General features: G+C 32.9%; 1 protein-coding gene across 2 annotated transcripts in view; it reads left to right on the top strand.

Moving 5' to 3' along the window:
• Positions 1 to 6,816: 6,816 nt before the first annotated feature.
• Positions 6,817 to 21,583, top strand: part of LOC110022559 (double-stranded RNA-binding protein 8-like) — a 28,263-nt gene continuing 13,496 nt past the window's right edge. The window contains exons 1-4 of one of the 2 annotated variants that reach the window (XM_020721568.1): positions 6,817 to 7,238; positions 8,198 to 8,276; positions 9,110 to 9,165; positions 9,410 to 9,597. In XM_020721568.1, the coding sequence (XP_020577227.1) occupies positions 9,158 to 9,165; positions 9,410 to 9,597 (196 nt within the window). In that variant the 5' untranslated portion in view covers positions 6,817 to 7,238; positions 8,198 to 8,276; positions 9,110 to 9,157. The remainder of the gene's footprint in view (positions 7,239 to 8,197; positions 8,277 to 9,109; positions 9,166 to 9,409; positions 9,598 to 21,583) is intronic. The other variant, XM_020721569.1, reaches the window with a different exon arrangement.

Genomic DNA, 21,583 nt, shown 5'->3' with positions numbered 1-21,583 from the left:
CAATATCTATATTAGTATATTACTACTATAGTATATTAATATATTATTATTATTATTTTATTATATATTATAATTTATAAAATTTAATGTTTTAAAATATAATAAAATTTTTATATATAATTATTTTATATTATTTTATATTTCAAACAATAACGATTCGAATACGAACGAACGCATCACTGTTCGTGTTTGGTTCGTTTAACTAACCGAACGAAAAAAATTTGTTCGTGTTTGTCTTGTTTACTTATCGAACGAATCGAACACGAACTCATTGACGAACCGAACACAAACTGTTCGCGAACAACGAGCTTTTTTAACAGCCCTAGTCACACTAACAGTCCGCCAGGATTCCTCATTCAGGCCGGACGAATGTAAGGAGTCACCTGAATCTTAAATAGTCGGCCGATACCTCCTGGTTAACCCTTCAACGATAGTTGCCCGGATCATAATCCGGTCAGACGTCATCTCAAGCTCTCGGCTCATAGTAGCCCAGATGATAACCCACTTAGATGCCATCTCAAGCTCCCGACCCATAGTCGACGGATTATATCCCGGCAGGACACCATTTCAAGATCTCAGCCTTGAGACCATGTATTACCTAAAATACATACTACTATACCTACTGTACTATGAATATAGATGTAATATCACGGATCCTGTTTCTATAAATAGAGACTCATTTCATGAATAAAGGTTGTGATTCTATTGTTCATTATTGTGCTCTTGCTGCTCTTTTACTCCCTTTCGTGTTCTATTCTTTAGGTGTGTCTCCCAAACAGATTTGTATTTAACACATAAGAATTGCATGGTACATACATTATCTTGTTAATCTAATTTGAAAAATGCTTAATTTCAATTGAAATTTGGGTTAGTTTTCTTCGCTTTACTTTTATTCCTTGTCAAGTGAGCAGGACTTTTAGACAATTAAGAAGCTATAAGTTTTCTGAGAGTTTATTTGGTTGGTTTTTAATTAAAAAAATTGAACTTGCCATTTAGATTGTCTTATAATGTGGGAGGTGTTAATGCAAAGAATTATAGGGGTTTTTTTTTAAAAATTTGTACTTAGAGTTCATGGTACGTGTTTGATATCCCTTACTCTGCGACTCGTATTTTGACAATTCATACTCAGTAGATCGCACATCTTGATTCAGTGAATCGGGTTGACAAACCCGAATGAACTCTCGGTACTTCATTGACTAAGTATGATATCATTTTTAGGCATACACATTGCATGACAAAATGATAGAATGCTAGTAAAGTGAAGGAATACAAATATTATAAGGCATCTTCGACGCATAATTCAACAAGGGGAGTTTATGGCCTAACCAAATGATTATTACTCAACTTAATGTAGATATTAAGAAACAATTAGAATTTCATGACCTCAGACTTTACACAATTGCATTATAAGATAAATTATTATCATATTCTTTCATACTTTTAAGTCTAGCGAAGAATCTAATAAATTATTAAAAAGTGTGATATTTCTTCTATTGACGCACCTGATTCGACAATTCTCGAATATGCAACACCCAACTACTCTTTTTTTTTTTTTTTTTAAATATTATCATGGTTTTATAGTAAAAGATTATGTATATTATTTTAAATACATTTATTGATTTTTAATTTAATCTTTACTGTTATGCCTATATAGAATATTTTTATAATTTTTATATGCTATTATATTTGGTGATGATTATCATGTATGGGGTAAAGCAATAGGTAAGAAATATAGGTTGAGTATTCAGACAAATTTAATTAGTCTATACAGGACTAACTCATCACTGACCAACTACAAGTAGTTAAATTGAACTACAAATTAGTTACATTAGAGTAGTTTTCATTTATAAATCATTTATTTTTTATATCAAATTTTCTAGTATTTATTTATTTTTTATTCAGACTAAATATGGGCATATATAATTTTATTCTAAGTTAAGTAATATGGACACATAATATTCTCATCACAAACCAACTACAAGTAGTTAAAGTAGACTAGAAGCCTCACTTTTCTATGTGCTCTACCTCGTAGATAGTACATCTGGATGGTCCCATTTGAGGATGCCCTATTAAAACTGAAGAGGAAAACATCATCTAGGCTATTATTGGAAGCTTAAAAAATTGACGGACACAATCTATTGGTCCACCGATACCTCAAGCCATGACTTATTAACAAGGTGTAGCGGTTGGACATCTTCGGCAAAATGATCGAAAAAGAATACAAGGCTCTGATGCCCGCATGGCCTAGGGGGAGACAATGGTGGCTGCTCAGGCGACCAAGAAGAAGGCTCGCTCGATTGCTCAACTTGAAACTATTGAAAAAGGGATCGGTGCTGAAGGTAGTTCTGGTTAGAGGGTCATAAAGCTTGAAAGATGTGGATCTTGTTTATTCTATTTCTACTTCAACTATTGTTTTCAAAGAATTGTGACACGTGAGCTAATCCTCATTGAGAGACCAATGTTTTCAGCAACAGTTAAAAGTTCTCTTTCAGCTGTTAGTTTTCCGAGCGCACAACAATAGGATGCTAAGAAAATAGTAAGTTGCACGGAGTCGTAGAAAGGCCTAAAGCAAGGTATGCCACTCCTCAAACGACCAACCTGACATTCATTGAGCTATCCTTGAGGGATGAGCTTAGCTGCTTTGTTTTTGGTGGCCAACTGGATCTTCTCATGGTGAGTGCCCATTAAGGCCGTAGCTGGAGCTGCATCATCCCGAGCCAGTCAACCACGAGAAGTATCACTGCGAGGGGAAAGCTCTAACGACCAACTCAAACAAATTACATCTTGTTTCATCTTGGAAAAAAATGCAAAGGACCTACAGTCAAGTGGATCCTGATGCAAACCAAGGAGCCAAAGGTGAGCCGAACCCGAGTGGTAAATTTGTACTAATAAACCTTCAATGGGACTAACATTCTGATTCCTATGCAGCAACTCACCGCCCCTCCTAAAGAGCTAACCTGATATGGTCTCTCAGCTTTGAAGAGGCCCTTTTAGAGCATAGCTTTTATAGCCCTGTACTGAACAATCAATAGATATCATTTAATGACCTTAGAAGCTTCTCATCTCCAGTCTTCCATCCTCCGTCAAGAGCGCTATGAACGATTTGGGATTGAATATCAATTGACTGAAGCTGAGGAGGGACTAAAAAAAACTGATGTAGAGGTGCTAAGGTACTTGAAGCTTCTTTTTACTACTCAAAAGGAAAACTGAATCATGAAAGACCGAGTGGAATCTATGAATGACAACTTTTTTGTTGAGTTCTCCTTTAATCTGACTCTGGTGGGTCTTCTAGCGAAGAAATTTAGAGATGGGGTCACCTTTGGCGTTGACCATCTAGCAAAGGCTCAACTAGTTTCTTCTGAATGAATTGATATGAAGAATTTTTCCACAGTTATATCTGACTCGAAGGAGGAGGAGGACAAGAGCGATCATGAAGACAATCTATCAGTCCACCTATACCTCTTGTTTCATCTATGAATGACAACTATCATTATATTAATGGTGTTGAGTTAGCATTGACCTGTCGACATCAATTTAAGCTTACTGAGGTGCCCCGTCAACATGAGCATGCATTCTTGTGGCAAATCTCTAAGGTCGAGCATCCTTAACGTTTCAAGGTCCCAACACTGGAGTCCTACAATGCTTGGACTGATCCGGCATACCACATAGCATTGTTTTGATTCGACTATGTATTTGTCGGCTGCACAGACGGTGCTATCATTCATATTCCTGCGTTTTATTGTCAATTTCATAAAAAAAATGAATTAGTAATTTTTTCTCTAATTATGCAAATGATCCCACAGTCGGCTGAAACTAGGGAAACTTGCAAATTTCATGCAATGGATTGTTGAGTCCAGTCGATACTCAGTGAAGTTAAAACAACCTGTCAATTAATGTTCCACCCGAGCAACAAAAGAGACAGTGCGGACAATATATGATCGGTAAAATCTCCTTAATAAACTAATAATAATGCTCAACGCCCTATCAAAAGACTCATAAGATCCAATATACAACACTCATGCATCATAAAAACTCATATCTCGTACCTCAAAATGAGTCAAGCTCTAGCATATTCTCTACATATTAGCGACAAGATTCTAGATGGGTAGCATATGAATCACCCCAGCAGCAATTCTGGATGATTGCCTCCATGAAGACAATGACAAGTTTGCTTAATGCACATGGCTTAAGGTGCAACTCATCCAAGGCAACGACCTAATCTAGTGAAATTTGAGTCAGGCGGTAGCTTAGTGAACTGACCAAAATTTTTATTAACTTGCCAACTCCTTCGACACTCATCACAACACGAATCATTTAATATGGCGATACAAACATATATACAGTAAAGGTAAAGCGCAAGACCGACAAAAAAAATGTGTTTCTCATTCATAATAAAAAAAATTGCTTACAAATATTCTTATATCTTTTTATAAGTGTTAGACAAAAAAATATCTCTAAGTTAATTGCAAAAAAAAAAAATAATAATAATAAGAGCAGCTATACATTAGTTGTCATTCTTATCAAAGGTTGGAGGAGCATGTATGTCATTGGGCATTGACCCTTCATTCGGGGGTTGTTGATCTCTCTTCCAGATCAGTACGACTCATATGACCTCCAACATTTAGTCCTTCAACTCATGGATTTTTTGGGCCATGCATTCTCTTGTGTATTTCATTTTGTTGGTGTCACTGTTATGGAACTCTTCTTCTTGAGATACTCTTTTTATTATTTTTGACGTGATCCATGCTCACTGCACATTTTAGAATGCTTGCTCCAAAATTGTTCATGAATCATACTTAATGAATATTTTAAATAAGAAGAGAGGGAGAAAGAGAGAAAGAGAGAAAGAGATGGATGTAATCAATTCTCACTTATTCATAAAATGTTTCCCATCTTATAGAAGAGATGATATTATATATTTGCCCTAATTTGGAAGGGGTTCGTAATAGGATACTGCTGATATTTTTACATGCATAGACTTGTCATCTGGCTACCTTATGGCTACCTTATGGTTTGCTGATATTTTTACATGCATAGGCTTGTCATCTGACTACCTTATGGCTTTACGTCAATGGGATCAGCTTGATCGGCTAAGCGTAGCCGGTATGGGTGGGTCAGCTAGTCTAGCTTGACTGTCAATCCTTGATACATGGTGAGGAGCCTCTAAGGCGTCCAAGTGATGGTTGGAAATAATGTAGAACTGAATCTTTTCTTGGATCAACTTTACTATAGATATTGGATTGACTTTCTTATAGTGGCTGACTTAAATGATCTTTTGTCTTATTTCTAGCCGAATGACCCTCACTTGAATCATCCAACCATTTTTTTGTCTGCCTCGAGGTTTGATCGGTTTTGATGTTATTAACTTAGCTCATATGGCTTCACTATGTAGGTTAAGTATGCCTCACAATCTCCTGACAACAGACCATTTTTCATCTAAATCTTCCCTTTTGACCCATTAGATCTCTTTAAGATCAGTGCTATCACATTTTTGATGTAGACACTCACATTATGTTCTCGAATAATCAAATTCATATATTTACTTATGTACTATCAAATTAATATTTGTACATCTTTATTCTTCTAAGACTTCAATGGCCAATTATTTTTTTCCCCTTAGAATTTATATAAAAAAACATCATGTTCATATTTTATTATTCAGAAAGAGCACAAATTAATTTTTTATTATGAAATGAACTCGGAGTCACATTCACTTTTTGCCCAATCTCCCAATTCCCTAAGTATCTAACACCTAAAACTTTACTTTTAGAGGATGTTTGTTAGCCAATTTTAAGCATGATTCATACATGATTTATGTTAAAATACTACCAAATCGTAATAAAAACACTCATAAATCCTACAAGTTCTTAAAGCCCATTTTTCTTATTAAATCCCCTCCGAAGAATGATATACGATCAGAGAAGCTAAAACATCAGAAATACAAATCCTATTAAATTCTATTAAAGCTCTCAAATAGTTTCACCAGATTTATTAGCATTTACGTATTAACGTACGAAATAATTTCCCGAATTTAACACTTTCGAGATTTTATAAATTCGGAATTATAATATTTATTAAGTCTTATTTATGCTAAATCCTACTTACAATATTTATACCACTCAAAATTACTTTTAAAAAATAAAATATACATTTTTCATGCAATTGTAAAAATTGAAGCTTAGGGCTATATATGTAAATACATAGAATAAACTGGTATGTTAGATAGTTAAATTATTCTAATAATTGTACGAGGTAATATTTAAAAGGGTAATTTTGATTAAAATACAATGAAAGTGATTTATTGGAAATATTAAATGCGAAAAATTACAATATTTGTCTTCGCTGTCCATCAAACTTAACTTTTAAAATTAACCTTAATATTTTAATAGTTAAAGTGTTGAGCAAATGAGGTTTGTTTTTTTTAAATTGGGTATTTAAATTGATTAGAAAGGGAATATAACAATTAAACAAACTATGATATATGACATATAAATTAAATAATTGCAATGTAAAACTTTTTCTGAAATTTTGCATAAGAATAAGAAAAAGGTAAAACTTTCTAAAATTTTGCATCAATTTTTGATTTATTATCAAGAAAGACATTGTCACCCTCATTTGAGGTAGTTTATGTGCGGCAGCATTTTTAAAAATGTCACATAACTCTTTGGTTTACACGTTTTTGAGAACGCTGTCTATCGTGTTTGAGTTTTTTTATATTAAACACAGATTACGGGTCGACCTGTCGGCCGTATTTTAGGATAAACTATTTATCCTGAGACGAACAACAATAATAATTTATGTAAGATGATTTCTGTTCATCCATCGTCCTCCTCTTTTCCATCTCAAATGTTTGTTTATAAACAACCCTAGTTTAGCTCAAAGTACCACAGACAGATATTGCCCGCCTCTTCTTTGCTTGCCTGTCAGCAGAAGAGGAGAAAGTTCAGTCTGTAATGAAGTCCATGCCGCCCTGGTTAGCGTAACTCCCACGACAAAGGAGCTGCCTCGGGAAGTTCTAGTTGAATGAGTCCGATCCGCTGCTCCCAACCTTCTTACGTGCTTCTCTTTTTAATCCCGTAGTCGGATCGAGCGGGTAAGCGATTGTGAGACTGATAGACTGCTAACAAGAGAGAAAGAGGAAGAACGACGAAGTAAGAGGTAGAGCGAATGGGAGATCAGGACGGAGGAAGAGGAGAGTGGTTTTGGTGCTGATGAGTTCGAGAAGTCAATCGAAGAAGGTGCGATGTCTAGTTGCTCTTTCGCCCTTTTCTTATCTCTTTGGGTTATGGTTTGTTGCCGTCCGCCTAGCGTTCTTCTTCCTTGGATTTGCCATTGAGAGGGAGGGAGGCAGACAAAGCTTCGTCTGTCTAATTGTCTCTTCTTCAAGCATTAGTGGCTGTTTGGCTGCTTTAGTAAATCCTAAATCCAGATTTATCAGAACTTTATGGTCCAGAATCTAAAAACAGGAACTGGTTTGGCATGATCTAAGCTAAATCTTGCTTACATTCTGCCAAACAGCCCCATGGAGTTGGAAATCCTAGTCTCTGAGAAGGAAATTCAACTTGTTTAAATTATAAACGTTATGGGATGGTTAATGCCAATGGTGATATTTATTAATCAGCATAAACCAAACCTTTAGAGGGAGAATCGAAGGGTTAATCAATTTTTTGTTTATATATTTTAATTTGAATTATGAACTTTTGGTTCCACGTGGCTAAAAATTTTCTGAACTAAGAGTTTCCAAAACAAATTCACCTTCGAAGGAATTATATGGCCAGAATTTGGGTATTTTCGCAGAAGTGATTTATGGAAAGAAATCACTAGCAAATAGAATAAAGTTTCCTAATCTGTTAGAGGTATCATGTTAATTGTTTATGTTTAAAATCATTTTGATATAATGAGTTATATTAGCCAATATTTAAACTAAAAGAAAATTTATTTGGGTTCATGAAATTAATATTTAGGGCATACAATTACTGCTGGCTTGGTGTTTTTATGTTAATTTCCTATGCTGAATTCTATTTTTATTAATGAAGAAAATTGTGCATCATATATTGAAATTAATTATGAATATCAATTAGGGAAAAGCCTAAGAAACTCTCAGTTACAAGAATATCCTAGATTATTTGTATTCTTATGTAGCAATTATTGTGTATTATAAATGGTAAACCTTTGACAATAACTCTTTTGAATCTAGGCTGTATCAAGCACTATGTGTTGGGGCTGGAATAGATTGAAGTCATGATCTATACACTGAACCGCTTGGTCTGCATTAGGTTGGTGACTCTTACTCGTTGAGAAATGAGCATACTTTTTTCTGGATAGGGATGTTTTCTCGACATCTATTATTGATTCAACTCTTTGTTAATTTATTTTGAATCATGCTTTATTATTCATAATATTTTCATGTTAATTGCCATATAGATCCAGTACATTCTAGAAATGAATCATGTGTTAAGATAATTATTTTTCATATACATTGTCTTAGTAGATGAGAAATAAATACAGCTCATGAAAATATGTATATAAAATATGCTTGTATGCTTGATGAATATGATTGTTGGTACTGTTGGCCTAGTCAATGAGCTTGCAAAGGTGACAACTTATTTTGATGGAATTCTTTGCTTATATATTTTGAATATTCTGTCCAGAAATGTTCTCTCATAGTCATTGATTATACTTTACATTGTATGGTTGATCTTTCATAATACCCTTAAATACTAGGAAAGTTTTCATCATCCTGATGGAATTCATAGAAGCTTGAAAAGAATTGTCACCCTTTGTAAGCTCATCGACTAGGCTTATAGTAATATAAAATCCATTATACTCATGGCTAATCTAGCATTTAAATTTAATGATTGTCCTTGTTTATAAACTTTATTGTACCATAATCATTTTATTTAGTAGCATTCTAATGATTCAAGCCATATTAGATTAGTCTAGTTTGATGCCATAATTTATATTTGTAAGGATAATATATCTTGCTCATTGTGACACTTTATCAATCATATTGCATGCTCTGCGCTATGTTATTTATGTATTAATGGAAGGTTACACCCTCTAAATTTATTTCTTGTAAAATCACAACTAATGATTTTTCGCTTTTCAGGGTTGTGCATCGTTGAGGAAGAGTTTTTAGATTCATATCTTAGGCCTCATGGGAAGGTGATTCAAATTGCAAAGTTATTTATTAATTTAATAGCTCTATGCATTTTATTAGAGGAATTCTTATAATTTGTAGGTTTTTTATCAATTTTTGGTGGATAAATTATTAGGATATCATTTTATTTTGGATAATTTGAGCTTGTTTTGGTTTGTATTTGTTATTGTGAATATATTTTGTTTGTTAAATTAACTTTAAATTTATCAACTTACCTCACATTGTTTGGTTATTGTTGAAATCTTCCAGGCTTGGTGGGCGTGCTATTAGCAACCCGACAATATGTTCTTATCCACAAGTAACTCCTGAAGGGTCTCCTCATGCATCGCAAGCGGCACGTTCATCTGAGAACAAGGTTTCAAGTGGCAGCAATGGGCACAACACAACTGAGAATGGCATTAGTTGTGTGGATCCTTCTTCGCCACCTTCATCTGGGGGTAATTTATTGTGGACTGGAAACTTTTCTTATTTTTTAATTTTTATTCAGTTTATTCTTAAACTCACTTGATTTCATCTTCCTATGATCCTCTGTGTTATGTAAGCATGGGTTAAAGTTTGGTAATACGGCACCACACTATATGGAATCAAGAAGCTTTGGATATATGCATAATATTTTCTAAGTTTTATCTGAAAATTTGCTGTTTTTTGGATTTAGATTTTCATCTCTTTTTATTTCTTCTTTTGTCTTCATCTCAGCTTTCAGAAAAAGAAAGAGGGAATGCATTTTTTTTTTTTCTTATTATCCATTTCAATCTCTGTCTTCCGCTAAACTAAATGCATTTTTTTTTTATTATCCATTTCAATCTCTGTCTTCCGCTAAACTTGCACTACTTTTCTTGTGATAGCATTTGTTGAACTCTTTCATGGGTACATTTATACCACCCACTATTTTATATGCAGAATGGATTCTATGTATGTACTTTTTTTCTTTCAAGTAGATTGCCATTAGAGTTATCTTTGGTTATCTTGAGGGGTATTTCTTTTTCACAGGAATAAGTTTTGGGTTAAATTGAGAAATGCATATCACTTGTACTTCAAAATGCCTTTCTTATTTGTGTTAGACATGAATCCAACCCCGTCATATATCCCTGCAAGCTAAAATTTTGGGCACAATGAATTTTTGACCTCAATTTCGAATTTGTTACGTTTAGGACAAGCCCCAACGTGACTGAAACATGCCGGCCAGACCCAACTGAGGCATGCAAGAATTAATTATATTTTTTGTTTCTATGATCCAACTTTGCAAATCGTGATCTTATCTCAATGATGATGAAAATGCTATTGAAGTGAACATTGATGTTAGTGATAATGATTGGGAAACCCAATATGTATGGACCGATTACTTATATATTAATTTTTTCATTTACCATGTGGTTATTTTGAAGATTCTACAATTATTTTTGGGTTTTTAATCTGTGTGTGTAGAGAATATACTATTGCTATCGACAAAATTACATCTATTATTAATAAAAATGTAGCTTATTTCTGATGAATAAGCACACTTGATGAAAGTATGGAATATGTAAATGTAATTGTAATAAACTAATGCTAATGTGATACCAGAGTTAACGCAAACAATAAGGAGCAAACGAATATTATTATTGAAAAGCTAATAAGCGGTTACAACCAACACACTGGAAGAGAAAATGAAAATAGACACGACACAAACTCACATTAGGATTCGATCCAGGGGTGTTTATGGTCAGCTATGGGGTTTAGAAGGGGTGGAAAGTGGCAGGAATGATGGTATGGGCGTTGGGATGAAGTATAACAGCGGATGGAGTAGTTTTTTAGGATCGGTAGCAAGTAGGGGGGCTGTTGGACAACAAAAAAACAACAAGTTTTTTATTTCCCGGATGGCGACAACGTGGCATGGCGAGGAAGCGGCACGGGGGTGAAGGCTGCAGGAAGTAGCACAGGGGGTGGCTAGAGGTTGGTTCTGCAGGAGGACAGCATAGGAATAGCAATGAGACACTGTTCTATCCGGCTGCGACATGGAGGGAAGTTGGGGGGGGGGGGGGGGGGGGGGGGCTGCGGGTCGCCGAAAATTCTACGTGAATCAGTTTTGTGGGTCGCGGGAAATCCTGCATGAGGGAGACACATCATAGTGAATGTAATTTTAATAAACTAATGTTGGTGCTTCTTTTGTTGATCTTAAGCTTTTTATATGATACATTTGATATTATACTTCATTGTGTATTTCTATTTAATCTAAAGAATTTTATGTTCAATGTTTTGATTTTTTTTATATTAATAATTCATAAACAAAAATGTTGTACCTATGGCATGCCGTGTCATACTTTTTTGTTTTTGTTGTGTCTCCATAATGGATTCACTGCCCATTTTCATAATTTGATATTAATGTTGAACTAGAAAAAACAACAAAAGGAGGTTGTTCCGGGTGGCTACAACAGGGAAGGGGCAATCGGGAGTGATGAGACAGATGCAAGACAAGGAAAGTCGGAGATAAATACCACCTCGTGAGTGGTTTACAACCGAAACACCACTCAACCATCGGAGGAGAATCACCATCTCAGAATGAGATCTTGTCAAAAAATCACTCGCCCTTGGATACAACTCTAGAAGGGAAAATAGAGGACACCCACGACTATCCTGACAGAAGCACAATCAAATACTAACCCTAAACTCTCACAAAATCAAATTTATAATAATAGGATAATTAGGAGTGGGCTAAGGAACTGTTTGACACTCTCAAAATAGAGAAAGACCTGGACTGGTTCGGTCCAGGCAAGTAGACGGGAGTCTGCGGGTCGCCGAAAATTCTACGTGAATCAGTTTTGCGGGTCGCGGGTAATCCTACATGAGGGAGACACATCATAGTGAATGTAAATTTAATAAACTAATGTTGGTGCTTCTTTTGTTGATCTTAAGCTTTTTATATGATACATTTGATATTATACTTCATTGTGTATTTCTATTTAATCTAAAGAATTTTATGTTCAATGTTTTGATTTTTTTTATATTAATAATTCATAAACAAAAATATTATACCCATGGCATGCCGTGTCATAATTTTTTGTTTTTGTTGTGTCTCCATAATGGCTTCACTGCCCATTTTCATAATTTGATATTAATGTTGAATGAATGTTTAATAAATATCTCAATTTGAAAGAGCATGATTTATTAATGATAAAATTCTTAGTTTTATGTTGTATCACAAAGCTTCACAAAGTTTGACATTTCAAATTGTAGTGCTTTGATATTAATCTCGCCCATAATTTTCTTACATGGTGGATGTTTGCTTTTATAGCTTGATTGCATCTAATTTTAATTTCTATAGAAGGAAGTGTTGCATTTAGTTTAGCTCGATTTCGCATATTATATTGGCATTGTAAACTCTAGTCCCAAAAATGTTTGCATCATTATTAGTATTAAACCTTAGTGATAACATTATAATGCTAACTAGAATTGAGTCTCATAAAAAGGAAGCATTTTTTAATTAAAAAAAGGATGCATTTTTGAACAAAATCTCAAAAAATAATTAGCTTAACATGTTACTTGAACAAAATCATATAAATGATGTTGTGAATCAGGTAAAGTTAATATGAAATTTTTTATTTTCAATTACTTATTATTCCTAATCAATAAGTAGACTTCAATCTAAAGTCGACATGTTAGTCCTTGTATACATAAGCTTGACATAACAATCACCCATGTGTTAGACATATTCAAAATAACAGATCCTAATATAATTTATGAGAATGATGTGAGGGGGTTATTAATATAATTTAAATACACAATATATATGGGTGTTAATTCAGGTTCGTGTCTGACGCAAAATTGACTCGACCCGAAATTACTTGATTTGAATTCAACTTGAATATTAAACATGTTAGAAAGGCCAACCTGAACCCGAATTGCCTTTAACCCACTGAATTGAACCCGTATAGCCCATTTAACATCTATTCGGGTTAATATCAGGTCAAATTTGGTCCCATTTTAGGTTGGCAGGTATATTTTGAGTCAATTTTAGGTTAATGGCTAATTTTGAGTTGGCGGGTCAACCCTACTCTGACCTCGACCGAAAAATTATATGGGTTGGAAATCCTAACTCGAACCCAACTTGAAATTATTTGGATCAATTCTAGCCCAATTTTTTTTAGTTGAGTTCAGGTTGAGTTGGCTTGTTGGGTCAAATTTTGACACCCTAATGATATGCATAACGATATAACTATGGAAGTAACATTAGAGATATTTTTATTTGATGGGAGAATATATGCTAAGTTCTTTCTTGATTGGGTTGTGGACATGAATATCTTATTTGAATGGCCAACTATATTTGATGAGCTTAAAAATTAAATTTTCTGAATTAAATTAAGCAACTTAATATATGTTCGATAAAAGTGGAAAATAAACAAAATGATTTGATAGTGAACTTATATTAACTCAGGAAGAAATGAAGGCAAAGATTAATATTCCATTATTTATACATGTTTGCTTGCTTGATGAATTTAATCCTATGAAGCAAGCAAAGAACATCTTACGATGTATATGAATGAATTAAAGAGCTGTTAATTCACAATGAAATAATGGAAGATTCTAGACCAATAATTTTCAAGTTTATGTAGAGTTTTATGGTTAATGTTCAAAGAAAAATGACAACATTTGCTTGTTTATTGAACATGCTTTTCAACTTATTTGGATTTTAAACTTGAAAAAAAGAACTTGATTTAGATTTAAATTTAAATTTATGTTAACAACTTCTATCTACTAAAAGATTCAAGATATACACTATAAATCTCCCATATTGTCTCCACACAAAAATGAAATATAATATTTTTCATATTTAAACATATTGAAACTGCAATTTTAAAATTTATATAGAAAACTTTAAATAAAGTACATTTAATTCTAAAATTATTATATAGCGTGCCTTTAATGGCATCGAAAGATCATTATACAAATGAAAGTCCAAGTGAAATTTAACATCTTGATGTAGCATGAGATGGAAATATTAATGACTATAATTAAATTTGTCAATTTGATCATGAAATAAGCAATAATGAAGACGCATTAGAGGATTATTCTTTAAAAGTTATGAGATATATTATTGCTGCACCTAAAATTAAATCTTAATGAAAAGAAACTTCTATTATTTAGCTTTATTTAAACATGAGGATAAAACATATAAGTTTATCATAGACAATGAAATTTATATTATTAAGGTTACTTTGACCATAAAGTGCATGAAACTAAATGCAAAGCCACAATTCCCATCATATAAATTAACATGATTGCATAAAAGTTCAATTTCTGTTGCACAAATATGTTTAATACTATTCATTTGCTAGAGACAACGATTGTATTTGGTGTGATATTTTATTTATGGATTTAAACCCAATTAATTACAGTTACCTTGGATATATGAATCAATTCTTAACCTTTAAAACTAGGGGTGTAAATGAACTGAGCTTGAGCAAGCCCAGACTCGACTCGTGTTCAGCTCTTTAGAAAATAATGCTTTTTGTGTTCGGTTCTTTAATATATCGAGCTAAAAAAATTTGTTCATATTTGACTCATTCGCTTAGCTAGCCGAACACGAGCCGTTTTGACATCTCTACTCACATAGCCATAAGATGCGAAGAGCAGGGGTGAGATTTAAATCTTATCATCTATATCAAAATATTCATTAAAATAGATTTTAATATATTTTTATTCTATTTTTTAATTAATAAATTTAATTGATTATAAATCTTTAGCGTTGTAGTCAATTTAATTATTTTAAGGTAGAACACAAATAAAATTTTTTTCTTCATGTTCGTCTCGTTTATATATCCAGCACAAAAAAATTGTTCGTGTTCGACTTGTTTGCTTATCGAACCAATTGAACACGAACTATTTAACAAGCCAAACACGAGCTATTCATGAGCAATGAGCCATTTTGACAGTCCTATTTAAAACTATGAATACGATTTTAACCTCTTGGATAATTTATTTCGCTGGTGACCAAAGGTAATGGAAGGGGAGTTATTTTAAAACATACTAGATCTAAATATATCTGATCTACCCAAAAAAAAGTAAACCTAATGTGTTGAAAAACACCTTCATATTTTAAATCAGCATGAGAGAAGGAATACAACAACAACAACAACAAAGCCTTAATCCCACTACGTGGGGTCGGCTACATGAATCCTTTTTCTCCCTTGCGTCCTATTTAGTGTCATATTTTCATTTCGTTCTAGTAAATTAAAATCATTTTCATACTATAAGCCCAAGTCTTCCTAGGTCTACCTTTGCCTTTCTTAACACAAGTCGAATCTAAAACATCTACTCTCCTAATCGCATCATCAAATGGTCGACGTTTAATGTGACCAAACCATCTAAGACGACTTTCTCTAATTTTGTCCTTCACAGGAGCTACACCAACCCTATCACGGATATGTTAATTTCGCATTTTGTCTCTAAGTGTAAAGCCACTCATCCGCCTAATCATTCTCATCTCGGCAACACTTAACTTATTATTATGCTTCTCTTATAAAGGCCAACATTCAGCGCCATAGAGCATTGCAGGTCTCACAACCGTCTTATAAAATTTTTCTTTCAGTCTAAGCGGTACTTTTCTATCACATAAAAGGCCCAAAGCATTCCTCCACTCCAACATGAATTCTACCATTAACATCCAATCTATATCACCATCGCTTTGAACAACAAACCCAAGATATCTAAAACGTTCACACCTTTTAATTATTTGATCACCCAAAGTCACACTTCTGTCACTAGAGCTACTACTAGTAAAATTACATTCCATTAATTCAGTTTTAGTTCTACTTAAATGAAGGCCTTAGACTCCAATGTAGACCTTCATAATTCAAGTTTTTCCTGGGCTTTTTCTCTCGTTTTATCCACGAGAAGGATATCATCAGCAAAAAACATACACCAAGGTACATCCTCCTGTAGATGTCCAGTAAGACCAACATGAGAGAAGGAATGGTCAAAAAAATTTCTTTATGCTTCACTAGCTGTAGTTTTTGTAGAATTTTAAGTAATATTTCAGATCTATGATTATGAAGATTTTGATTAAGCATCACATTATTTAAAAAAATTATATTTTGATGCATCTTCCAAACGAATTAACACCACTTAAAAGTGTATACCATGCTATTTATTCGATTTTGGTTCACTTTTATCTAATTTTCCACATTTTATGGTAAATCCAATCGAATATATTGAACTATGTTAAAATTGGGTTATTCATGTGCTGTTCAACTAGCACTCAAACATAAATATATGGATATTGGCATGTGTATGCTAAATATATAATTTCAAGGTTGGATGACATATTTGATATGATAGCTGCATCTGTATTATTTTAATGCTTGATCTTATCTTTGGCAATGAATGCATAAGTATTTATGCTAAAGATGATTTCTATGACTAATAACTTGATCTTATCTTTGGCAAGTATTTATGCTAAAGATGATTTCTATGACTAATAAATGATGTTTTTTTATTAATTAATGCACTAAATACCTTTTTGAGAATTATGAATCATATCGTCTCTCTTTATTTTACATTTTCCTTGTCATATGTTTTAATGATATTTCGACATATAATAAAGGTTTTGTTGTTGTATTTTTTAGAATTATCATTTAAATTTGCGTTCTATTTAGAGTCGCATTAAAAATGGTGTAGGTGTAATTATAGATAAGAGTTTGTAAGATAATATTGTAAAAATTAATAGAATTGAAGATAAAATTATAGCTCGTAAGATTATTGTTGATGCTAGTATTTTTCATATTATAATTGCTCATGCTCCTCAAGTAGGTTTAGATATAGACTCTTAAGATAAATTCTGGAAGGACCCAGAAGACTTAATACAAATGATACCTCTTGGAGAAAAAAAATTTATTGGAGGAGATTTAAATGGATATGTCAGTATAGTGGCAGAAGATTTCAGAAATATTCATCGTGGTTACGATTTTGGAGTGATTAATGAAGAAGGTAGAGACATATTAGATTTTGCTTTAGCATATGATTTTGTTTTTGCTGTTACTCTATTCAAGAAAATAGATGACGTATTATTACTTATAAGAATGAATCTAATAAAATACAAATTGATTATTTTCTTATGAGAAAAGACTTTGTCTAGAATGTAAAAGATTGCAAGGTTGTTCCAAGTGAGAATTTAAGTACTCAATATCGATTATTAGTTCTAAATTTTAAGAAGAGTTGCAAAATAAAAAATACTATGAATCATTGTCGTAGAATTAGATGAGGGCACCTAAAAGATAGATAAAATTATTTTTATGATTAAACTTCAAGATTTCAAGATTCGAGATGTTCATAAAGAAACAAATTTTATATGGGATAAACTAACAAATACTATTAAACAAGTGACAGAAGATGTACTTGAAGAATTAAAATAAAAAGTTCTATAAATAAAAATAAGTTATGTTATAAAAATTGATTTAAATTTATAAGCATAAAGAACTGAGAAAAATATAAAATGACTCATAGAGAGTCTAAGAGAACAATCAGTGACGCTAAAAATTCAGCTTTTAGTGATTTTTATAATATATTAGATACTAATGAAAGTGAAAAATATATGTATAAACTAGCCAAATAAAGAAAAAAAGAAAAGTAAATATATAACTCAAGTAAAATATATTTTAGAAAAAGATATTTAACATAGGTGGGTGAGTTATTTTGATAAACTTTTTAATTTAGTTTTTGAAATACAATCTACTTTAGTGATCTTAATATCATTAATAATAATAAAATGTCACATTTTACCATTGCATTAATAAAAAAGTTGGGGAGGCTTTAAAGAAAACCAATGGTGGAAAGTTTGTAGGACTTGATGATATCCCAATTGAAGTGTCGAAATATTTAGGAGATTTGAGAGTTTCTTGGCTTACTAAACTCTTCAATATTATTTTAAAAACTAAAAAGATGTCCGAGGAGTGACAAAAGAGTATTTTAGTCCCTATTTTTAAGAATAAAGGAGGTGCATAAGAGTGTGCAAATTATAGAGGAATTAAGTTGACGTGGCATATTTTAAAATTATGGGAACATAGGTTAAGAAGTATTACGAAGATTTCTCATAATCAATTTGGAGTTATACCGGGCAAGTCTACTAGGGAAGCTATACATTTATTGTGAGGTTTGATGGAGAAGTTTAGAGAGATTAAGGAGGATCTTCATATTATTTTTATTGATTTAGAAAAAGCTTACGACAATGTTCCAAGAGATCATTTTGAGAGTTCTAGAGAAGAAAGGTGTTGATATGGCTTATATTCAAGTCATTAAGGATATGTATACTAGAGCTGTTACTTGTGTTCGAATAGAACAAGGATTGACAAATATCTTCCTATTTCAGTTGAATTAAATCAGGGATCGACTTTAAGCCCATATCTTTTTGCTTTTGTTATGGATGCTCTTATTGGACATTTACAGGAGGATGTACTTTGGTGATGTTTTTCGCTGATGATATCCTTCTCGTGGATAAGACCAAAGAGAAAGATCATAAAAAAGTTGAATTATGGAGGTCTATATTGGAGTCTAAAGGCTTTCGTTTGAGTAGAACTAAAATTGAATACATGGAATGTAATTTTAATAGCATTAGCTCTAGTGACAGAGTTGTAACTATGGGTGATCAAATTATTAAAAGGTGTGAATGTTTTAGATATCTCGGGCCTATTGTTCGAAGTGATGGTGTATAGATGCGGATGTTTTTATTAGAATTCAAGTTGGTTGGGCTTATTGTGTGATAGAAAAGTAACTCTTAGACTGAAAGGAAAATTTTATAAGATGATGGTGAGACCTGCAATGCTCTATGGCACTCGGGCCTAGACTGAAAGGAAAAGATTATAAGATGGTGATGAGACCTGCAATGCTCTGTGGCGTTGAATGTTGGCCTTTAAAAGAGAGGCATAAGACTAAGTTAAGTGTTGCCGAAATGAGAATGCTTAGTTGGATTTGTGGCTTTACTCTTAGAGACAAAATGTGAAATGAATATATCCGTGATGGGGTTGGTGTAGCTCCCGTGACAGACAAAATTAGATAAAGTCGTCTTAGATGGTTTGGTCACATTAAGATCACATTAAAAGTCGACCATCTAATGATCCGATTAGGAGAGTAGATGTTTTAGATTCGACTTGTGTTAAGAAAGGCAGAGGTAGTCCTAGAACGACTTGTGCATATTCTATAAAAAATTGATCTTAATTTATTAGGATTTAATGAAAATATGACACTCAATTGGACGCAATGGAGAAAAAAGATTCATGTAGCCGACCCTACCTAGTAGGATAAATGTTTGTTGTTGTTGCTGTATCATTCAAACTATTATCTATAATTACACATTCACCATTTCTAGTGCGACTTTTACTTGAATACCAAAGCTTAAAACCCAAGCTATCAATCTCCTTAGCCTTCTCTCCATCTCGTTTAATTTCTTGAATGCATAAGATATTTGTCTTTTTATGAATCATAATATCAACTAATTCCATTAATTTACTTGTGAGAGTACCTATATTCAAAGATCCTATCATAATATTAGTTTTATGGACTAACTTCTTTACCGACATTTTTCCGTAATGTGGGAACCCTTACTTATTTCACACTTTTTACTATATTCAGGCTATACAACGTATCGCTTTCAAGGGACACCCTAGCATTTACATAATGATTAAAATGATTCTTGTCATGTTTTTTCGACAAATTTTATGTTGGCTGTAGACTATCTAACACAACCCTCCACTTCTTAAACCCATGGCTTGGGACCTAGCAATGACAGTGTTAAAAAAAAAAAAAATTCAAATCTTAAAAAAAAGTGGGGTTGTTAAAAAGTAAATCTGAGATTGTTTTTTTTATTTTGGAACTTATTATTGAGGATCTCTTTCCAATCACTTTGAGACTGGCTTCCTACGATCCTTAGCAATTGCAAATTTTATTACGGTATACAGCTAGAGTTGACCTTTAGCAATTCCATAACCATTGTAACTTAGTTTTTTGCATTTGTTACATGATTTATGTGCTCCAACGTTCTTGTGAATTGGTTATCGCATTTATTACATTGGTTATGAGATCGAGATAAGGGTTTGCGAATATTATAGCTACAGGATTTTTGTGGTTGCTTTCTATTTTAATTACCAGAGCCTTTATATTTTTGCCTTTGTCTCTATTTTTCTGTGTTTTTCTATTGCAAATTCAGGGAGAGTTTATGATTAATAATATGCGAGTCTCTGACGTTTAAAAAACATCTTGTTTTGATTTTAATTTAATTTAGTAAATTTTTTATTCAATTTAATTCCTTCAAGCATTTTTCTAGTCCAAGTGGGCTTTGAAATTTTTTGAGGGAAGTTATTTCCTTGTATATTCTTAAGGCTTGGTGATTTCTTGCTTTTTTTTTTTGCTATTTTCTTATTTCTAATTATAGGTCTATACGTGTGATAGATTTTTATGAATTTTGGCTCAATCTTATATCAAAAACGATGTAATTTTCAATGAAACATAAGGCTTCTTGATCTCGATGTCACTTTCACATTTATGCCTTTGGTGGAAGGGACAATTTGTTTAACCTTTGATTTTGCAAAATAATAAAAAAAATGATAGGAATTCTATTGTTCTAATGAAATGGGTGGGAAAAAAGCTAGTCGTTGGGCCAATCGTGTTTACGCCAAGAAAGGCACAATGGTATAGGGGTTATGGCTGCATGTTAAAATTTGTTACCTTCTACTCACACCAAGAAATGTGGTTATAGGTGCTGACGATAACATCTTGACCGGAAGAACCTTTCCGTGATGTTAAGAAACACGTGCACAAGTGCTCTTGAGAAAGGATTCCTGCAAATAATAACAAAATAAATACAATAGCATTCTCATTATGCAAGGAAAAGCCTGCATGAGTAGCAATTTTGGCCTTCCATGGGGGAGCATAAAACATAACCGCATCTAGCAATGTTTAATAATGTTAAGTCAGCGACAAGTGAATAATACATCACTCAAACTTATTAGGTAAAAATAGCACTCAAAGTTGAATGCTGTGTATTTTAGTTAAAGTGCCAAAGTAGTCCCCTAACAATTTACATTGTGTTATTTTAGTCTTAGAGTTTATAAAAGTGCTAAATTAGTCCCAATTCTATTTTAGTTATGGAGTTTGGGACCGTGCTAAATTAGTCCCCATATTGTGCTAAATTGATACTTTTATGAACTCTGAGACTAAAATGACCCTCCTACAAAGAGTTGGGTTACTATTTTGACACTTTTCTCATTCTTTTTTTTTAATGAGCATGACCCCACTTACTCCATAGAATTTATGCTCCCCGCATTATCTACTTTAAGTAGTATATCTATTTTAAACTATTTCATGAAGCTGTTGCATGAACTTTTTAGGAATTACTTATTAATAACTTCCATGCTGTTAGTTAGTAGGCCTTCTTTTGTGATTGATCTGCTTCCTAAA

This window comes from Phalaenopsis equestris, unplaced genomic scaffold (genome assembly GCF_001263595.1).
Source record: "Phalaenopsis equestris unplaced genomic scaffold, ASM126359v1 Scaffold000197, whole genome shotgun sequence".
Lineage (NCBI taxonomy): Eukaryota > Viridiplantae > Streptophyta > Magnoliopsida > Asparagales > Orchidaceae > Phalaenopsis > Phalaenopsis equestris.
The sequence above is the reverse complement of the archived record's forward strand: the minus strand, read 5'-3'. Positions and strand labels throughout refer to the sequence as shown.